Below are 15,242 nucleotides of genomic sequence, written 5' to 3' on the forward strand. Positions count from 1 at the left end.
ATAGTTGTGCTTGTTTGGGAAAATGTGATAAAAGATTGATAAAAGTAGTCGTAACTCTTGTGACAGCAGTTTTTCGGTTTTGCGTTTCCAATGAATTGCTATTTTCCATTAGATAATATTGGTTTGATGGAAAACGAAGGAGAGATGACATTGAATTTTACCTTTTATCAATACGCGCTCTTCTTAAAGCGGTTCAAATCACAACATAATCACACAAGCGAGATTTTAAGTAATTCCATAGGTAAATACTAAATAGTTAACGAACCAATAGTAAATCCAATTAAGTATTTACACAGATTGCAATTTCAAATTACCGGTAAATCTCTTCAAAAATATTTAGCATTCTCTTACACGTTATACTTTTTATAAATATTGTAAGAAGACCGTAGCTTTGAACTGTGGACTTGAACATTGTGTACGTTGTTTACATTAGATGAAAATGTTATAGAAATATAGCTAGAAACTTTAAATGTAAATAATGTTAATGTATTGAAAATAAAAATGAAATTTATGTTCATACCAATACTAGTTTAAAGTGGTTGTGGTGTCGAACTAATCTAAATAACGACAGATGTCATTAACAAGTTTACTCTAAAATATAAATGCAGTCATAGATCCGATTGAAATGCCCTTCTTTGGAGCACATACTCGACTACAAACACTTAAAATATAAAAATAGTATTACACGTCTATTAACTTATAGATGTATACAAATCTAGATCAAACGCGTACATGCTTTACATATATATTGTTGATGTTCAGAACGCAACAAACTTAATCAAATTACACAGTTCTTATGATGGTTGCTTCGTTGGTTGTCCCATTAATTTCTTATTGGTTCTTTCATTACTGTTTTTCTATTGAGCGTTTGTTCAGAAGATTGTAAAACGCGTTTGGTTGTTTTGGTATAGGTTGATTGTTCGTTTGGTTGGTTAGACAATAGTATAGTCGGTCAGTTGCCCTGAAAGCAATTAAACAGTGGGTTTATTTGGTGGTTGTTATATTGGTTTTTCAGTATATTTGTGTATAGTCATTTGGTTTTAAGGTTATCGGTTTATCGGTTGTTAAGTTTATGTTTATTAGTTATTACTTGTTCGTTTATTGGTTGTCTGATTAGTGGACTTTTTCTTGTATTTGTTTTATTTTTATTTTTATTTTTTTCCGTTGGTTATCTTATTGGCTATTGAGATTTATATGTTGTTAAGTTGGTTAGTATATGGACGAGTTTCGTTTGGTTTTCTTTTTAATGGTAAGATTGTTTTAAATTTTACTTATTAGTTGTAGGTTAATTGGCTGTCCGCTTATTTTGCTTGTTGGTTGTTGTAACACTTTAGTTAAATTGCATGGTTAACAGCTTAATAAATTTCTCTTTAAACTAGTAGATGACAGTGTGAGTTTATACCCTAAGTAAAATCGACCGCATGAGAAGTAGACGTGTACTTTTTATCGGAAAGGATTTGTTAAACTGATTCCTTTTCAGCGATAAAGACATCTTTTGATGGAGTGACATTGTTAATAAGCATACTCATTTCCCGCAAATGCGTGATTAAGTGCACTTTAAGGTTACCGAAGTACGGGGATTATGTTTTATTGACTTTTACATCTGAAAGGTTAACAGCAACTGTGAACGTTACTGCGATATTAAACATCGATTAGATAATCAATTAAGAATGTTCCCTCATGCGCGGCTGAGTGATACCATTCTGTTAACTTACGCTGGTAAATTGCTACGGATGAATTTCAAGTAAGATTTTTTTATTTTCTTATTATTATGTTTAAACTATTCAACGACGTTCAATGTATCGATTTAGACTTTTTTTCTTCTTCTGTTTGTGTTTCTATTGTTATTCCTTAAGCGTTTGCGTTTAAACGCTCTGTAAATAGTTATTCAGACGTCACAGTTACATTAGGACAGGACAGTGTACTTTTGATTTGTATACCCATTTAATTCGATTTAATAAACAATTAACGAGGTCAAATAAGTGATTAATTGAGCATTTATATGAATTCCTGTCACAAATGTATGACGTCCAAACGATGCAATTTGCAAATCATTTAAAATTATATCACTTTCTCGTGTGATATGAACAGAACATAAATTAATTAAGTTTTGTAAACAGTACATCGTCTGTCTTAACCATATACTAATAATATACATTGAACATATCAAAACGTGATGTTGAAAAAGTAATAATACAGTGATAAGTAGTGGACATACTATCTAACATGTGATATGACAGTGGAATGAAAACAACGAATACTCGCATTTGTACCAATTATTTATGCGACAGGGTCGCAATCAGTTATGATGCTTTTAGTATTTATGGAAAATAATTGCATTACCTTACTTGTGGATTATTATGCAAATAATAATAGAAAGAAATAGCCTAAATATTGTGCACTGATTTTAAATATGACATCAAATGTAACAATCATATATGTATGATTCACATCTGTAAATAAATGCAGAACTATTTTAAGTTGTGTAAAATAAATGTGGACAATGGATAATCTAACAACTAACATGTGGTTCATTATGCTGATTATATTCTTCAGTTTAGCTGCAGTATTAATCCTCAAGGAAGTTTGTTTGCTTATAATTGCCACAAATAGCATGTGTCGATGACAAACGTAAATGGATAATTATACTAATTTTGGAATAATTAGTATCATGTGACAAATAATTAACTTCGGGATTTGTAAAATGTGGCTATACAATAATTTTCTGATCGCCTGTCACACACGTATTAGTTTCGAGATTAAATTTGAAACAATATATGCGAAATTTTTTGTTGATTTATATTTATTTTCTAAGAAAATTACTCGTTATGTTTCTGTTCTATTGTAATGCCTGTTTTCACGTTGGTGCATTGCTTAGTTTTCATTATTAAAAGTCGTAATATATGCATATAAAATAGAATCAATACATACACGTAATTTAGCTTCGTGTTTATTGATGTAACGTGTGTGCTAAGTAATAAAATAAGTTCTTTATTGCATCAATTGTTCGTTACACTGTTTACTTTATATTGAAATCAATCGTGAGTATGACTTGATGGACTTTTGTTTTATTCAATTCCACTGTACACTCTTAAGTAATTCTATCCGTGCTTACATGTTTTCGGTTTTTCTTTCGTTCTTCAGTTAATTAATTCATGTTGTCGTCAATGTAGTGAATGGGTATATCGTCTCTCCTCCCTTATTTCGTTCAATACTTTATTGTATCCTTAATACTTTTGCTAATTATCAATGTCATTCATTTGTTTATTCATTTGATCGTCTACTCGATAATTCAAAAAGACCACACTTATACCTTATACATATGAGATCTTAAAAAGAATATTTATAATATATTAAGGTTTCGATGTTTACATGTAATACTTATAATAAGCTTTCACATGTGTTCAATTTTAGCAACGCGATTTCCCATATACATGTTATTAGAGTGAACACCTGCAAAATGGTATTGTATTGGACAAAGAAATCAAAGAAACACGCCATTAAAGGGGCCTTTTCACAGATTTTGGCATATTTTGAAGTTTGTCATTAAATAAGCAATTTTCGTAGTTTCGTAAATTTAAACGACAACAACAGAACTCTCCAAATTATTCAATCGTTTCGCGTTGCAACGCTTTATAATATTTAGGTCTTCAAATCGTCAAAAGATACATATAATGGCTATAATGGACTATGGAAAATGTTCAGTAATACTGTTTCCTCACAAATATCATAACTAAAACGAAAATTTGCGAATCTGAAACAACTTTTTTCAATTTTGTCAATTTACCAAACCCTGAAAAGATCCCTTTAACTCAGTGGAAGGTTTTTCACAGTGGCTTTCCTTGGCAAAAGTTATTGTCGTCTGAAATGTACGAGTTCGCAGCAACAGGAGTAATCATCATCTTGATTGCATACGACAGTCTGCAAACAGCGTACTTGTCGTTGGTAAAGTGGAGGTTATATACCCACTCATGCACGAAACGAGTTAATAATCACATATAATGTTGTTGTTGTTTTTTGTGGAGATATTTCGAATTTAAGTCCATCTAAATGAATTTGTGTATCAAATTATCAATTTATCAATGGATGTAAATTTCATCCAAGCACACTGCAAAGTGTCCAGTCTAAGACACTTAATGAACATTTGTCGCAAATTGAAATGCTTGTTTAAGGTTGCGTTCTGGCTTTGTACTTATCTCCGTACGCACGCTGTTTATGAATCAATATTTAACGCACGCTGTATATGAATCTATCAAATAAAAAAACATTAAGAAAATATTTTACATTCACATTTCAGAATGCATGACGCGATGTTGACAAAGGCCATAAACGGATAAAGAGCGTTCGACAATGGCGACAGATTCACCGTCTCCTCCAATACGATTTGACCAAAATGGTAATTATGGCAGATTATTCGAGCAAGAGCGGTCCGAAAATCGACCGGTATTCGCTTCCGCTGTTCCTCTGCGACTCGGAAATGACGACGTCGGAAATGGCCTGCCAACAGTTCCTATTATTCACACGAAGCGAAATAGCGAAGGGCAAGTACTGCAGGTAAAATTTGCATCGGAAGTGACAATTGCACGTATTTCGGATAACATGGCTGTGTCGTCTGGGTTAGTTATAGTAAACCAGTCGCTTGAACGACAAAAACCATTGGTGCCGAACATCTTGAATGTAGATCACAATCATTATGAGCAGTGGGCAAGGATAAAGGGCCGCCGCGTGCCTAACAGCTCCCTTCTACGAGGCATACAGGCCCTTAAAGCTCGAATGAAACGAGAAAGTATTGAGCAAGATCGTCCCGAAACGAGATCGAGTGCTAACAGTAGGGTGTTGCATATAAACACACTCAGTAAAAATAGTATGCTCACTAGAGATAAACTCACCGATGAAAAGTGGAGTTTAAAAAGAGAAAAATCGGTGTTCCATTTACCGAAGCAACCAATAGAGCTACGAGGCGTTTTAAAAACAAACGCTCATGTTATCGACTCCGAATCTTTTAAGAACGACGACAGCCACGATTTGGAAGGTTGTGATTCAAGACAAGATCGCGTGCCACATCGGGAGCAAATCAAACCTCGTATTGGAGTCGCGCGCATCAAGGACCGGTGCGCGCTTCCAGTTTCAGTGTATCAGCCAATAAGCATCGGTGATCACGTGTTTTTTATTAACGAGCCAATCAGATACAGTGAATTTATACGAATGCGGTCAAGACAGAGAAAGGATGGGAGCATGTCCTCCAACGAGAATCTCCGACAGTCAGACGATAACCTGCATAACCCGAACATAGAAATCGGCCTCGAAGGTTTGGACAGGGCTAAAAGTTTTACTTTGGAGACTCAGTTTATAAAAAACAAACGAGCGCCTGCGGTAGTGCCGAGTGCAGAGCTGTTTGATTTTTCGCAGCTCTCTGAAATCCGAAGCACCATGGAGAGTAAAATAGCTGAACGGAGTAAGACTGAATTTTCTTTCAATGTTCGTGGGTCAAGGTCGGTGAAACTCGTTCCTAACGTACGGAGATTGAAAGAAGGGAGTATGAAGACATAACGAATTCTGCGGTCGTTGTTGAATTACTTATAATGTCGTTTTGCGTGAACGTTTACACATGTTTATAAAGAAATTAAAATTGAAATTAAAGGGGCACAATACTCACGATATATGAAATCGTGATAATTGGTAATAATTGTGTATCTGCAATTAATTAGTTGATCACGGCGATAACATAAGTTAATCCAAATGAAACAAGAAGGGCTTAAGTACCGTAATAAATCTAAGTTTTTGGACACGAATAAATAAGTATTTTTTTCGTGTCCGCAAATTTAGGTACGAAAAATATTCAAAAATAACAGGTAACCTAAAATTTTTAGACAAAAATTGAAGTGTCCGGAAATTATAATTGTATTGAAATAAATGCATAAATCAATATACAATAATTTTCTTAATGTGATTAACCCTTCTTTTTCTGCTTAAAAAATAGCTTTGCTTACTGAAATGATATAGAAAAAAAGTAAAAACAGAAAACATTCTTCTTCCTTAATAGGACTACACTGTTTCAAATGCAGTTGTGTGAATCCATTACTTTCTACCCAATTACGCGAATGTACCGGGTGCAATGGTCCATTGCCCTCAGGCATGCATCTGCCTGGTTTTATGACCTTAATCTGGTTGTAAAAATCCATGATCTAAGTGTCGAAAGATGAGCGAAAACAGGACCGAATATGTAGAATAGCGCGGTTAAATAAACTGTCCGAAATTAAGAGACATTAAATATGGGCGAAATCCCGTATGTCCGAAAATTAAGAGTCACGAAAAATAATTATATTTTGCTAAAAATAGAGGGTTTCTGAAAACTTACAGTGTGCGAAAACTTTGAGTTATTACGGTAGACGCGAAGAAAGGGGTTTAGGGCCAATAGCATTCCAATGTTAAAATGTTAACTGGTAAAGGGAAACACGTGCACATCGTTATCTCTTAGGGGTGCGGTACGAGAACATTTTATATAATTGTTTTGGTAAAAATATAATTGCATTGGACGCAATGCTGTATCATCTCTTTTAATATATTGTGTTTCTATTTGCTACATATTTGTTATGTTTAAACATATTCTTAAATGCTTGAATTTTTAATTCAAATGATTGCAACCTTATCTGCTTTTTGTCTTGTATCATTACATACGGAATATTGCGCTAGTCAATTGTTCCAAGAGTTTGTATCACTCGAGTGGCTTGTGTGATGACGTATCACACGAGAGGCGGAGCCTCGAGTGTGATGCGAAATAGCACAAGCCACGAGAGTGATACAAACTCTTGGAACAATTGACTAGCGTAATATTCCTTTTATTATATACAACAACTAACGAAAATAGTTAACAAATGTATTTTTTACTTTAACAAAATTGACAAAACAATGACTAAAACGGTACGCCATAGTTTATTTAAGACGCGTATGAATACAGTTTATGTAAATTAACGTGTAAACATTCGAACCGGGAAAACACAGGTTTCCGACACGCTTACCTTAATGCCATCGTTAATCCAATTTTTATAACAACTAAGTTGACAACTTTAATCCGATGTTTATAACAAAAATGTTTAAACGATATGCACTTCCACTTTTATCTTCCATGTCTTTATCGAAACTTAGTTTAAACCACACTATTTTATTGTATTCCTATCGAAATATACATTTATGCATGATAAACACACACTCAAAATACGTTTTTAACACATAGTTTACTGTTAAAAAACACCACGTCCGACATGTCCTTACAGAGTTTAGATAAAACTATTGTGTTTTGCCACAGAAATGACGTCACACGATGTACTACGTAATATATTTCGTAATATAAAATATTTCTATTTTCGGCGCGTGTAATGTGACGTCATTAAATGGGTCGAAGTAGTCCGGCTAGTATGGTAATACGGAATTGGAAACAGCGAGTAGCGTAATACGGGATTTTTTATTTCAACGATTGAAACAACCTGTATTTTGTTAAAAGCATTAAACAGGTATATAATAAATTAAATTATTTGACTGGGCTACACAAATATCAGGTTGCAACATGCCATATTACCTGATTACAATAAAAATTGTAAAGGTGTGTTTATAGTCTGATTTCGATATAGATCTTCAATCGACTTCACATTTACCCCATGATCACTGGGTCATAAGTCGTCCCTTAACATTCGGCGCAGTATGCAGCCACGGCACATTGGCTTATTTCCCGCACAAGTACCCATTTATACACCTGGGTGGAGAGGAGCAAATGTGGGATAAATTTCTTGCTCGCGAAAATTCCAGTGGTCAGGACGGGATTCGAACCAGGGACCTCTCGATCTCTAAGCCAGCGTCTTACGATTAAACCACTGCTCCCATTGTATCGTATCTTGTTGAAGTGTACTTCCAGTATATGGTTGCATCGCGATTGCCCTTATCTTTTTGCAATGCCACTTCCTGTATAATTTTCGTAGCAGTGCCACTTCATTTATATAATTGGGTTGTAACACCCCGCATATGATTGCAATGCCACTGCCCGAATATGACTGCAACGGCATTGCCACCAACTTCTTTCAAAGTAAATACCCGTACATAGTAGCCATACCACTTAAAGGGGCCTTTTCACGGTTTAGTAAGTTGACAAAATTTAAAAAAAAAGTTGTTTCAGATTCGCACATTTTTGTTTTAGTTATGATATTTGTGAGGAAATAGTAATACTGAACATCTACCATGCTCTAAAATATCAATTATAAAATACCTTGGAGTCAAGATCTATGAAGCTTCTGTATCCATGTTACTATAGGCCGATGATATAGTCCTTATCGCCGACTCGGAGGCCGATCTTCAGATTATGCTTAACCAAATGCATGACTGGACACGTGTAAACGATGGAGGGTACTCATTAATACAGAAAAATCTAAAGTCGTGCATTTTATTGCAGACAAATATAAGTATCTGGGGGTAGTTATGCACGAAAAGCGTGATTATTGTTCAATATGAAATGCTTGCAAAAAGTGCCGGAAGAGATCTCGGGTCTATTATAAATAAAATTCATAGTATGAAACAAGCTGGTTTTAAAACCTATGAAAAGCTATACAATTCTTGTGTGATACCTATATCGGATTACTGTGCATCCGTTTGGGGATTTAAACACTTCCAATCAGCAGAAAATGATCACCACCGGGCCACAGGTGGTTAGCGTGTGGCTATGATATTAATTTGTGAAATTATCATTTTGATTGATAAATAATCATATTATAACGAAAAATCAACTTTTATGAAAAAAAATATTTCACTATTAAATATATATATATAACAAGGTATCCAACTCAAAATCACCCGAAAACGGGGTGCATCGCTTTGAACAGCCATAACTTCATCAATTGTGCAACGATTTTCACGATCTTGGTCTTATTCAACGCAGAAATGAATTTCCTTATTGGAAATGTTCATTTCTTGCACTATTTTTCACAAATGCTGGGTCAACTTTTAAAAAATATCACGATACACAACTCGCATGACCTACTTAACATCGATCAGACAGGTTAAATGAATGAAATCTTCACGGAGTAAAGGGCATTTTCCCTGCAAAGTTCACGGACCTCGATACCATACTTCAATAACACGTATGAAAAAACATTCTTACCGTGCTTGCCGTTGCACTATGCATCAAAACTAACTGTCCAGCGCCGTTTGAAACCTTTGTTTACATACATTTCAACTAACCGACATTTAACGAGTGATTTCATTGGTCCAATGCGAAGGTGCGTCTTTACAACTGAAGATTTCATTCATTAATTCTGTCTGATCGGTGTCAAGTAGGTTACGCGAGTTGTGTATCGTGTTATTTCTTAAAAGTTGACCCAACATTTGTAGAAATATAACAAGATATATACATTTCTAGAAAGAAAATTCATTTCTGCGTTGAATAAGACCAAGACCGTGAAAATCGTTGCACAATAGAGGAATGGCTGTTCAAAGCGATGCACCCCGTTTTCGGGTGATTTTCAGTTGGATACCTTATTAATATCATAGCCATACGCTAACTATCTGTGCACCGGGCAATACGGTACTTTAAGGTGTACATAGATTTACGCCTATATTAGCGTTACTGGGTGAAATTGGATGGTTACCGAGCATTTACCGTAGATGGCTTGCAATGGTGAGGTTTTGGAATAGACTTGTAAAACTTGACGAAAATAGATTAACCAAACAAGCATTTGATAGGGATTACAGTTCATCAAATTACATTAACTGGTGCAGTGATTTTAAAACGGTAATGGCTAGACTTAACCTTACGGATAACCGTGAACGCCCCATTCCAATGGATTTAGCTAAAGAAAGCATGACTCAGTTTAATTCAATAATTTGGTCTAGAGACTATGAACATGTTTCAATGTTAAGAAAATATGTGTCTTGTTCTGAGAAAACTGCGCTTAATTAATGTGCGTAAAGTGTCGTCCCAGATTAGCCTGTGCAGTCCGCACAGGCTAATCAGGGACGACACTTTCCGCTTTAATGGTATTTTTAGTTTCAAGGAAGTCCCTCCTTACCGCAAATCAAGTTTAGGTGGAAAATGTCGTCCCTGATTAGCCTGTGCGGACTGCACAGACTAGTCTGGGACGACACTTTACGCACATGACTTAAGCCCAATTTTCTCAGAACAAGACACATATGAAACCTTCAAAACTGAATTTGTCTGTGAAGAATATCTTACACTGAACTTAAAAAGAAATGAACGCGCTTTATTTGCGCAATTCAGAACCGGAATTCTGCCACTTAGGGTCGAGACCGGAAGGTATGTGGGTGAAGCCCCCGAGCAAAGACGGTGTAGGTTGTGTAATAGTGGACAGGTCGAAGATGAAACTCATTTTCTTGTTGAATGTGCTCTTTATGAACTTTACTTATTAGTCTGTAAATGATATTGAAAAAATGTCACTATATATACTCTTATTTGCTGATGACATTGCATTATTTACAACAGATCCAAAAAATCTCAAGACTCAACTTGACTGTATAAGTAGATTTTCTGCGTCATGGTGCCTTAAAATAAATGTAGGAAAAAACAGGCACTCAAAGCATTTAATGGTCTTTTATCAGTGTTTACTGGAGTATCATTTGATATTATAACCAAGTTGCTACTGTTTGACTCCAAAGTTGCGCCGATTTTTCTATATGGTAGCGAGATATGGGGCGTATATGACTTTAAGGAAGTAGACAAACTCCAAGTTAAATTTTGTAAACATATCCTTGGCGTTCGTCCCCAAACATCCACAGTTGCAGTCCTTGACGAATTAGGCAGATTTCCTTTCTCGGTCATCAGTAAGGAAAGGGCTTTAAAGTATTGGTGTAAAATTATGAAAAATTCTGAGTCTCTTCCAAGCAAAATATTTCAAGAAAACATACATGACGTAAGTTACAACTCATTGAATGTAAAAAATAGCTGGGGCAAGGCCATGAATAATTTATTAGATAACCTTGGATATGGATACCTATGGTCAATGTTCGATGATAACTGTAACTATGTACACATGTTAAAACAAAGAATCCGTGATCAATATATACAGACTTGGTGCGACATTGTTAGCTCACAAAGCAAATTATACTATTTTAACAAATTTAAAACTGTTTTCAAATATGAAAAATATCTAGATGCAGTAGACCATGATAATTATAGAATCGCATTAACAAAACTGAGACTGTGTTCCCACCAGCTTGAGATCGAAACTGGTAGATTCAATAATGTTGATAGAGTAAGAAAACTTTGTAAACTGTGTGACTTTAATGTAGTTGAATCGGAATTCCACTGTGTACTTTGTTGTCCCTTGTATTAAGATTTGAGACTAAAATATAATATACCAACTGCTTTTAATACAATGAATAAATTTATAAAGCTTATGACCTCTATTCAAACAGGAGTTTTAAGACGCCTAGCAAAATGTGTATATTTTTCTATGAAACAACGTTCCCAAATCCTTGAATGTATTGCTTCTGAAGCTGTATAAATATGTTTGGTCAGAGGTATTCATGTAGTTGTTTTGTTTTTCGATATGTATTTGTACATGAATATTTTGATATCATGCACTTTAAACTTTACATGTTGTGTTGCTATGACCATCTCTTTGTAATACTGTATTTGTAAATGGTCAAAGGCATGGATTATGCCGATTTGCCTAATAAAGTATAAATTATGAAAACACAAGATCAGTTATATTTGGAATATTTTGAACCCTGAAGAATATACTACATGTCAATCAAATAAAGATAAATTAATTCTCTTGGTTAAATGTCATCCTAGAAAGTGTGCGAAATGTGTTGTTAATGCTTTTTATATCAGAAGCAGCATGTTATACAAGTAAAAATATCTGTTGTATGCTGTTGTGTCAGTTTACATTTTTAAATAATATAATTATGTTAATGAACTTCTAAGTATCAACTACGTATTACATATTTTTCATGCCTTCTAAATTGGATAATTTTTCTACTACTGAAATTATTCTTATATTGATCTAACTTGGATAAACATGAATTTATTATTTATAATTTATTAATTGAACTCAGTATGTTGCTCAAATATTGTATTGTCCATTTGTATAATTATGATCACGTTATATGTTACACTGTTGTTAAGGTGACTTATAGGCCTATTAGGCCGGGTGTTATTTTATGCATTGTATATATGTCTGTTAATACCTTGTACGCAAACACATGTCACTATAATTAAAGATTATCATATCTTATATGCATATTTTGACGATTTGAAAACCTGTAACTTATAAAGCGTTGCAAAGTGAAACGATTTAATAATTTGGAACGTTCTGTTTTTGTCGTTATATTTTGTGAAACTACGAGGATTACTGATATAAATTAAAAAATACATCTCCTTATAGCATGAGCACGGATGGCCGAATGGTCTTAACGGGAGACATTTTACTCCGTGACTCCAGGGGTTAGTGGTTCGAGCCCAGTTGAAGATTACTTTTTTTTCTTTTTTTTAAATTGTATTCTTGTGTGTTTTTACTGGAGATTTTTAGGTCCAATGTTTAAATTCACCAATATAAAGCATTTAATGACAAACTTCAATAATGCCAAAATCTGTAAAAAGGTCCCTTAAAGGTATGTAGTTGCAACGCCCATTCCCATATATGGTTACAATAGGTTCCCATATATAGTAGCGATTTGAATTAATGTATTCGGTTACTGTGTCACTTCTGTATATGGTGGCGATGCAACTAACAGTATCGTTTTGCTCTGTCATTTCCCGTAAATTTTTACAATGCCACTGTTTTAATCTGTTTGCAAAGACACAGTCTTTGATTGCTATAACGTTGTCATAATTATCTGGTGGGCTTGCAATATCTTATCCGGTTAAAATACTTGATAGTTACTTGTTTGAATGCTATATATATATATATATATATATACTGGTTGCAAACCTATACTAAACCGGTATATTGATCCGGTTATGGCATATGCGGCCAGCAGTCTGTCCAGGGGCAGCGCTTTCCGCTGTAAAACAAAGCCCACAAAGTTTCGTGGTATCTCCCGAGTATCCTCCTCAATATGCATAACCTAACAAGACTGAGCGAATTCGCAGGCTTGGCTGGAGCTACGCTGGCAGCATATATTTTTCGCATGACGCGGGTCTTTAAAATCTCAATGAGTATTGTAAATGGAACATCATTCTACGATACTTTCCGAGCTAAAATTGAAGTCACTGTGTGTTATTTGTAGCAAACTGGCAAAAGTCGGTCGCCTACTCTGGCTTTCAGGAAAGATTTTCAGACAGACTGACCGCGTACATCACACATGTGTGACTAGACATTTAAACGATTTGCCTTCCATAATCATGGACGCATTCTATTTCATTAGTTTTGTCTCATAATAAAAGACAAATGACATTTACGTTTAAGTTGTCATTTATTTATTTCCCTAAATGTCGTGCTATTTGATATCTTGAAAGCAATACTGAGTTATCAATTTAAGGCGTTTATTTGTAGTTTATTCCGTCTTCCACCGACGATTAACTGGCCCAGCTCTGACCCTGAAAGTCTTGAGGATGGAATTTAATGGTAATGCGTAATTGTAACTGGGGCAAAGTATGTGCCTATGATTTGTAATTACATATAGATAGTTTTCCTCACTTCCCTACACTGTTCAGTTTTACTTCACATACTACAAAGACGCGGTGATGTTGCCAAGGTTCCGGTGGATTATGCTCAAGTCAGCCAATAATATATTACGAATGTATTAATTCTGGTCTGCTGGCGTTATTTGCAGGTCATTGCGCAGGCTGGGCTTGAGCTATGCTGTACGAAATGCCTTAAGACCCATTTTCGCTTGACGCAGGTCTGAAAATAAGATTTGAATGTGCAGAAAGAAAACTGCGTTTTAATCAAATAATAATATACCATGTATTTCGATGGTGAATAAATAAACTCATTATAAGCCTTTTGATGACACATATTATGTGATTTTCTGTAGTATAACCTTTATCTACGAACACTTTTGTGTGGTTTGAATATACGTGCACTAAAAAACACACACATTTCATGAGGTGGATATGCGACAACATATTTGTGTCCGCTTGATATCTAATCTACACGCTGACAAAAATCCATAAAACATACTCACATTTTACGAGCATTGCGACAGTGTGAACACTAAATCGGTCATCTCAGGTCACTTCAAGGTAGTTTATTTGATGCCTCCCCTCCATATATTAAGATAATTGATACTAAAGAAAAGGCCATGATCCTTTCACTTCCCAAAATCAAGCGAGTAAATAAAGATTAACATGTTTACCCTATAATTTCTTGTCCTTTGTTTGTCTTTTGCTCAATATCTGCTACACACATGTACCTTTCTTTATTGATCTTCATGGAAAAAAAGAAATGTATTGCTGTTGAGGGTATGTTCTAACACATAAGCCTGTGACGCGAACTCAAAGCATATATTCCATGCAACGTGCTCCAAATGTGTATCGCTTCTTCTGTTTAAACAATGTGCAGAATAGCACAAACAATCCCACACATGGGAACCATCACGACTGTCCTTTGAGATACCTACTATTTGAAAAATTGCAAATAATTCATCAGCTTTGTTTCGCAATTTTAATTCTTAAAAGAGAAGCAATAAGTAAAAGTCCATCGGCAGTTGGTACATGGTCACATTTTCTAGCCTGAACAGGTAGTGTCAGAAATTATGTGGCTTTTAGTTCTGAACGTTTACTCGACGATGGTTTTCATTTCCTTAAGGCCGACTCTGCTTGTAATTTGCTTTGTCCTCCTCTGCTCCTGTTTTTACAATTCTGTTTGTCTCATCATGGTCACGTAGGGAGAGGGGATACACTGTTGTACAAACCAAGGCACTCAATGTTTAGCTGCCAGGGGAGAAAGTGTGTTGGTCGTTTGTGCTTCCATACCTGACCAAGCATTGTAAGGAAGAAAAATTAGGAGTCTTGGTCTACTTTGTTGCTGATGGTGTTTGCAGCATGGATCAAGGCTTCCAGCTCCGCTCTGTAGCATGCACAGTTGGTGCCTGTCCGTCTGGTTTCTTCTTGTCAGCTCCAACTTTCCCCCTGTTACTGCCCAATCTGTGTAAACACTTTTACATGTTTCCTTCGAGTACCTTTCTTCAAGCATAGTCGGCGTCAATGTTCATTTGCTCGCGCCACTCTAATTTCGTGGTGAGATGGGGGACTGTGGTGCAGTTGGGGATGTTCGTCTGTGTATTTGATGTTC

General features: G+C 35.2%; 1 protein-coding gene across 1 annotated transcript; it reads left to right on the plus strand.

Moving 5' to 3' along the window:
- The first annotated feature begins 1,480 nt into the window (after window positions 1-1,480).
- LOC127844008 (uncharacterized) lies at window positions 1,481-7,603 on the plus strand. The gene is made up of 2 exons (XM_052373976.1): window positions 1,481-1,744; window positions 4,298-7,603. The coding sequence occupies exon 2, from the start codon at window positions 4,351-4,353 to the stop codon at window positions 5,548-5,550; it is 1,200 nt and encodes a 399-aa protein (XP_052229936.1). The 5' UTR covers window positions 1,481-1,744; window positions 4,298-4,350; the 3' UTR covers window positions 5,551-7,603.
- Window positions 7,604-15,242: the final 7,639 nt, after the last annotated feature.

This window comes from Dreissena polymorpha, chromosome 1, assembly GCF_020536995.1.
Source record: "Dreissena polymorpha isolate Duluth1 chromosome 1, UMN_Dpol_1.0, whole genome shotgun sequence".
Classification (NCBI taxonomy): domain Eukaryota; kingdom Metazoa; phylum Mollusca; class Bivalvia; order Myida; family Dreissenidae; genus Dreissena; species Dreissena polymorpha.

Excerpts from the sequence above, each read along its gene's own strand:
- LOC127844008 (XM_052373976.1), top strand. The coding sequence starts at position 4,351 with ATGGCGACAGATTCACCGTCTCCTCCAATACGATTTGACCAAAATGGT.